Source organism: Schistocerca americana, chromosome 2, assembly GCF_021461395.2.
Source record: "Schistocerca americana isolate TAMUIC-IGC-003095 chromosome 2, iqSchAmer2.1, whole genome shotgun sequence".
NCBI lineage: Eukaryota > Metazoa > Arthropoda > Insecta > Orthoptera > Acrididae > Schistocerca > Schistocerca americana.
The window spans coordinates 1,125,934,919-1,125,942,501 of NC_060120.1; the positions used below are offsets into that span (position 1 = coordinate 1,125,934,919).

The 7,583-nt window shown below is 35.7% G+C and overlaps 1 protein-coding gene across 1 annotated transcript in view; it reads left to right on the forward strand.

Annotated features, from left to right (window-relative positions):
• The window catches only part of LOC124594721 (molybdenum cofactor biosynthesis protein 1-like), a 76,743-nt gene extending 70,650 nt beyond the window's left edge, over positions 1-6,093 (forward strand). The window contains exon 7 of the mRNA XM_047133090.1: positions 6,038-6,093. Coding sequence (XP_046989046.1) covers positions 6,038-6,093 — 56 coding nt within the window. The remainder of the gene's footprint in view (positions 1-6,037) is intronic.
• Positions 6,094-7,583: the final 1,490 nt, after the last annotated feature.

Below are 7,583 nucleotides of genomic sequence, written 5' to 3' on the forward strand. Positions count from 1 at the left end.
AGGCCAGCTTAAGTAAAAATATGTTAGATATAAGTTTTGACAGCACTTGGTTGCAACAGTCAATATTAAGTATTTTGTGTATGATAAATTTATTAATAGTGCATAACAATGTTTCATTCTGACAGCGTATTAATTCTGTAAATATTAGCTTTTCCAGTTTATTGTATTGTATTCACCTATTTTGACAATCTCATGACAAATGATCAGGGTAGTATTCATTATATTAAAATGTTTTGTGTTATACATTCTGACATGTTCCACACCCTCGAGAATCATCTCATTTTTTCGGTGTATGTAATGAAAACTGAATCAAATCAAATCCAATCACCATCTCTCATCATGTAATAACTTCACTTCTTCTTCTTCCCTTGTCGTCTCCTGTTTTTCCAGTACTCGTCCATCTCCTCCTCATGTTTTTCCCCCTTTATTCTATTCGTGTTGTTCTCAATCCCCTATTTCTTCTGCATTGAAAGCCTTTTATTTTTATTTACTTATTTTTTTATTGAGGTGAGTCTCTACGGACTGCGTGGTAACAACCGACTTCACTCTAGTGTCCAGGTCTTGTTCTTGCTCCAGCTTTGACTTCCTGCCAGTATCTTCTGAGCCCCTGCAAGAAGTGCCTTTTTATGCTCTTCAGATAATGGTCCTCACTGTCTTTCGGATGTTGATGCCATGTTAAAACCTTGGTAGTTGGTCACCAATCTTCTAAATTTGTTCCTTTCAGGAATTTCTCTCTGAGATACCAATCTGCTTAAGATCTTTTTCACATTCTTTGAACCATCTCGGCCTCGTTTTCTTAGATGGGATGAAACTCCATATTCTTTTTGTTAGTCGATCACCGTCCATTTTCATGAGATACCATAAAATAACAATCATTTCTTCGTAATGGATGCTGTGATAGGTTCTGTCTTGCTGCACGAGTCCTCATTTGCTCTCATTCGCCATTGTCCATCGACCCATCTATTACCTTAGGATTTTCCTTAATATCCTACACTCACGCTTTTCCAGCCGCTCAGCTTACCTTGTCTATTCGTGGTCAAAGATTTGGATGCTTATAAGCCCTCAGGTTTTACAACTGTATTATAATGTTGGAACTTGGCCCATATACTCATAGACTTTTTGTTATAAGTATTCTTTGTCAGTTGGTATGCTTGGTCTAACTTCCTCATCCCGACAATTGCTTCTTCTTTTAATCCATTCTCCAGGTGGATGACTTCACCGAGATACCTGAAATTCTTAACTCATCCAATTTTTTCCCAGGTTGGTTATCATCCATTCAGGTCCATCACAGATGTTCGTCATATGTTTTGTCTTTTGAATAGAGATCTGGAGTCTAACTTTTTTCAGCAATTTCTGACAGCCTATTTATCTTGTTGACTGCTGACTCTATGTTGTTAGCAAAAATGGCTAGGTCAGCCGCAAAATCTAAGCAGCCAATGCACACCCCTTTGTTCTTAGGACGAAGTCTGAACCACTCTTCATTTGTTTCTCCTTGGGCTAATAACTTTCTCCACTCTTGAATGACCTTTTCCAAGACACAATTGAAAAGGTTCAGATACCTCACCCATAAATTTAATTTTTGACACTGTGTTAGTAAGAGTTTGTTTGATCAGCTTTCTTGATGTATTATCCACCCCAAACTTTTCCAAAATATTCATTACTGCCTGTCAGTCGATGGAGTCATATACTTTCTGAAAATCAACAAATATGACCACATAGTTATTTTTCCAATTTTTTTTGTACCTGATCATGTTCTTCAAGTTAAAGATCTGTTCTGCGCAAGAATCGCCCTTTCGGAAACCAGCTTGATAGTCCCCAATCAGTTGGTTACAATGATCTTCTATTCTATTCTGTATCACTTTGGAGAGAATCTTATATGGAACAGATACTAATGAGGTACCCTTATAGTTATTGACATTCTATTTATCACCTTTTTTGTGTATACGATGGATTAAAGCTGACTGCCATTCAGTTGGTATCATCCCAGCTCTCCAGATCTCCTCAAAAAGTTGGACTAGTATATCTAGAGTTTCATTATTTGCCAGCTTCAGTAGTTCCACCACTATTGAATCCTCTCCAGCTGCCTTATTATTCTTAAAGTTGTTGATGATCTCTTTGGTCTCCTCTTTACTAGATGGAGATGAGGGGTAGTTTGTGGATTGGGGCACATACAGGGAATCTTTCTTTCGGTTCATCACAATTAAGTAGGTTTTCAAAGTAACGAGACATTATCTTGCAGTTCTCTTTGTTGGTCAGGCCGAGTGTGGTGTGCGTACTGTAAGACCTTCAGTACACACACCATCAGATTATTTGACTTGTTGCTCTAACGAAGTAAGCGAGTGTCAGCAATATGTCTCGTGGTCTTATCATGGCATGTTTATCTTCTGCCATTAGGTCAGACGATAGAAATGCCACTTGCACACTTAGAGTAGCAGATTGATGGTGACCAACTTTAAATAGAACTTGATTAATTTTCACACACATTTATTAAAATAATAACAAATATAAAAATTATTTAACTTGGTTCTGGATGCTATTTACAATTGACAATCTGAAGTTCCTTTGGTATTGGTACGTTAATCTTATTCTTACATATATCTCGGATACTTGACAAAAGTGTCTATACATTTATCTTCATGGCTATGTACAGGAATATGGTAATCTTATTAGGCGCAGACTGGATCTTGACTATGGACTGGCACAGACAATTGTAGAACTCGTACAGACTGGTACAGACTAATGCAGACTGGTACAGACTAATGCAGACTGGTGCAGACAAATGCAGACTGACTGATCGAAGATCTTTACACCCGTTATAATACCTCGCACGTTCATGTATCACTGCGTGAGTGTGATGCGCGAGGAGAAAGTGTTCTATGTTAGCAGCAATCTCATTGGCTGCGTTACATATTAATACGCGGATCGGCGGAAGCAGAATTTGGTCCGTCTCTATGGCAGCGCCATCTCGTAGTGGGGAGATGGACGAGTGCTGCGCCTGCGCTGTTGTGCTTAGCGGGGCGCACTCTAGTGGGAAATTTGTGTACGCGCTGAATACGCGGAACTATGTACACAACACTGAGCTTTCCATTTTCGTCTCTAAAACAAAAACTAGGGGCTTGGTATCCTTTCAAATTCGATTTGAACGTCTGATAGAAGTCTCTGACATTGTTTATCTGGAAACGCTGATCGATCTGTTCTAACTGCTGTTTCTCATGCAGTAGAGTTCTGGCTGCATATTTTCGAACTTCATGGAATACATCAAAATCATCAGGTCTCCTGGTAGAGTTCCACTTTTTCCATGCACTTGCTGTTTGGCCCACCACCTCACCACAAACCTCATTCCACCATGTATGATTCCTCTTTTTAGCTGTCAGGATTTTAGTATTAGCTGCTTGTTGGATCATGGAGTCAATGTCTGCCCATTTATGGGATTCAACTGTCAGTTACTGGTGGCATTGTTCCAATATGTTTTGATTGATTTTGAGCTTCGCAATATCATATTTATGAATTTTATTTCCAGTTTTCACGGTCTTATTGAGAGGGATGAAATTAATTTTGATCTTGGAGAGGTGATGATCCTTTTAAATTCAGTATTTTATCTGTAAAAAGGTTTCTTTCTATTATTTCTGATTGTTTGATGTTGTTTCTTTCTTATTTCTGTAATCCATGCTATCATTGATTCCTTCTTCCAGAACTACTCATTCAGTAGAGGTCTCTAAAAAAAGATTAATCTTCTTTTAGCCATTACTTCTGATATTTTCTCAAAATTTTTGTATATCTCCTCATTACTTCTCATTTTCCAGCCATCTGTAGCTTGTATTGCAACCATTATTTTCTAATAATGCTCCTTTGTGGAACCTCTGTTCTGTCCAGCTTATAGTTCATCATTAGGCATCCTCATCCATGTAAACATCCTGGTCATACCACTGTGGGATAGTGTTTAAATTTGTTTTTTTTAGTTGTACATTTCTTGTTGTAAATATCCTTTGTCAAACGATTTGCTCTCTCCAGTTTGCTGACTCTTGCATCTACTGTTAATTCTTCTAGTCCATTTTGTTGTACAGTTTGTCCAATATATTTAAATTTACTTACTAATGCTATTTTACATTTTTGTTTTTCTAAGAATGTTGATGCATTGTTTGAAATTGTCATCAATGTTGTTTTTTTGGCTGAAATTTTGGGACCAGCTCTCTTTGCTATTTCTTCCAAAAGATTTGTTTTAATAACTGTCTGTCAGATTTTTTGAAAGTATATCAGAATCATCTGCAGAAGCCAGGCAGTTTACCTTAATTCCATTTGTTTTTCGTCCTAAAACTATTGGTTCAATTTTGTGATTTTTTTCTCCAAATTCCAATAACTTTCTATTTTTTCTAGAATGTAGTGTTACAGTAAAGGTGATAAACTGTCCCCTTGTCTAACACCAGTTTTTATTTCAAATGGTTGAGATACTTCTCCCATAAATTTAGCTTCAGTCACCCTATTTGCTAGTGTTTTGAGGATTATGTTTGCTTTAACACAAAATTCTTTGATGATTTTACCCATAATTTCTCTGCCTACCAAATCAAATGTTTTCTTGAAACCAATACGTGATACTATTATTGGTTTGGTGATTAACAGTCTGTGGAGAATTATCAATTTTCTAATAAACATCTGTTCTGTGCAGGGTCTTCCCTTTCTAGAGCTCCTTGAGATTCTCCCAGTTATTTGTCTAAAGTTTCTACAACTCTGTCCAGAGAATTTTTGATAATATTTTGTATACCACTGGCAGAAGTCAGGCATCTCTGCAATTGTTGACATTTTGTGTGTCCCCTTTTTTTCATAGCTGTGGATTAATGCTTTCAATAATCTCTTCAGCTTTCCAAATGTTCTCAAACAGCAGTTGTAGATCATTTGTGTGTTCTGACTATTTCAATAATTTTGCTGTAGTGGAGTCTTCATTTGTTGCTTTGAAGTTTTGGAATGATTTGATGGCTTCATGAATTTATTGTTCTGTTAGTGGAAAATCGTCCTCCAGATGTTGTGGGACTGCTATTATATATTGCTACAATGTGCTGTTATTGTTATTGTTGTTGTTGTTGTTGTTGTTTGGTTGCCTGTTCTTCAGCACTATCTTTCTGTTTCGTTTATCTATTTGCCGCCATTTTAGCCCATTTACCGGTATTTTCAGCTTGTTCTTCACTTATTTGACCTTTTGGTGGCTCCTCTTGAAGAGATCTTATTTCTCAGCATTTAAAATTACATCATCTGCTGCTCTTTCGCATCTGAATTTCATCATGTCCAGTCTAGTTTTTTCATTCATTTAACCATCCATCTTCCATGACTCAAGATCCTAAATTATCATCCTTATTTCTTGAACAGTCTCATTTCTCTTTTTACATTTTCCAGATGAAGAAACTTTTGGTCCTCAAAGCTAAGATTAGTATCAGTTTTTTTATTTGTTTCTGCCTATGGCTGCTATATCTCTTTAGTTAGAATATTTTCTCTCTCTGTATTTGATTATAGTCTAAGTCTGAATATTTTTATAAGTACATTTATTGCTGTAGCAATGAGTAAAATAAATTGTATTGCACTGCCTGTAGCATGTAGCACCATTTTGACTGTTAGTCCTCTTGCTGTACAAAAAGTAGCTTTGATGATTACTTAATGCAAGTATTTTGTAAGAGCTGTGGAATGGTTAGTATCTGTTTATATTTTTCTGATTAATTCAAGCTCATCAATGCACATCCTGTGTTAAGGAAATATTTGCACTGAATTTACTGTGTGTTAAATATAAGCAGTGGATCCATTGGGGTAGTCTGTTTGGTAGAAATATGTCAAGGTGAACAAAACAGGAGATGGTGAAGGAAGAGAGGGAAAAGATCAACATTTGCTTCTCATCAGCAATATAACTGGGTTGAAACATTCAGTGAAAATTATCTGTGACAGGAAGTTGTCAGAAATACATTTTTTGAAGAAACTTTATGTTTGTATAAGCATTTATTAAATTTAAAAATTGGATTTCATGTGTTAATACAAAAGGTAATGTTTTGCATTGCAGGCATGCTGAACCTGTCAAAGATGAAGAATCGGCCAATGATTCTTATTGGAGGATAACAGTATGTATAACTTAAACTTGAGATTCTTGAAAATAAAGCTAGTCAGTATTTCTTAACAGTACTGATTTAAATACATCTAAAAGATCGCTGTTACCTAAATGAAAGTTGACGAGCAAAGTCTTAGTGGACATTTGTATAAATTTGTCATAGGTGTTATTTACAAGAAGAGTAAATAGTTTCAATAGGAATGTGGTGAGACATTTAACAAATGTGATGACCACACATTAATAGGACCTTGTAACATTACCATTATGATATTAGTAAGCTTTTATGTAAATAACAGAAACCCTGTCTCTATGTTGCCACGTATAACCCTCTTACTAAAATTTAGTTTAGTTTCCAAATAAAATACACTGTGGACGGATAGTCCTGTTTATAGGAAAAGATAATCAATAGAGTTATCCTTCTTACAGGATTTACCGTGTGTTGCGTCTAATGGATAAGTAAATTGGACTATTCACTTCTTTTCCTAAGATCTTACCCAGTGGCTAGATAGAAACACAGTATGAATAATAATATACTGAAGCTAGGGCAACTCATTTCCAAGTTCATTTAGTGGTTTAAAACATGTACTTAATGGTCACCAACCTATCCTGGCAATGAAATAGTGAAGTATTGGAGAAGCAGAAATGTGAATTTTGCCTACTTTCTTGCTACTGTTTAGTTTGGCTCTTCGAATAAATTACCCCACTTAAACAATTTTGGGCTACATCTTTATACATTATGATTTAAAAAAAGAAAAAGCCCAGTAGATAACTTCAAGGAAGGTAAAAAAAATTAGCCGGGGATGGGGGGAACAACCTTTAGAAAAGCACTTTCCATAATCAAGAAACTTAAATACTTAGACACTAAAGCACACACTTTTTAACTGAACATTTCACTTAAAGAAAACCTCTTTCTTGGTGGAATTTACTTTCAAAAGCTATTATTCTTTGAACTAATTCTGTATAGCCATCTAACAGGTTCTAGTAACTTGGCTTCACTCTGATTGAATTTTATGTAAGCAAACTATAACACTTTGCAATAGTTAAGAAAACATTTTTATTATTTACACTAAAGCAATTTAAATGGTGCCTCTTTATATTAACTTGGCACTTCACTCTGATTGAATTTTATGTAAGCAAACTATAACACTTTGCAATAGTTAAGAAAACATTTTTATTATTTACACTAAAGCAATTTAAATGGTTCCTCTTTATATTAACTTGGCACTTCATAAGTCTGTAAAACAGGACACTCGGATCAATCAAACACCAGGAAGGAACCCTATACGGATGTATGATTAGGATGAAATGACAGGGTGAGCCAGTTTCCGTAAATTTCAAGAATGATTATTAAATCACAGTTTAAATTAATGGTTCATGCTGTACAAAGGTAAAAATAGAAAAAAATCTTATCTGGTGGCTATATGCTCGGGTTTGGCGAACAGTTATGACGGCTACACTACCCACACTATGGCCTGCAAGTTTCTTGCTGTATGGGCTCAAT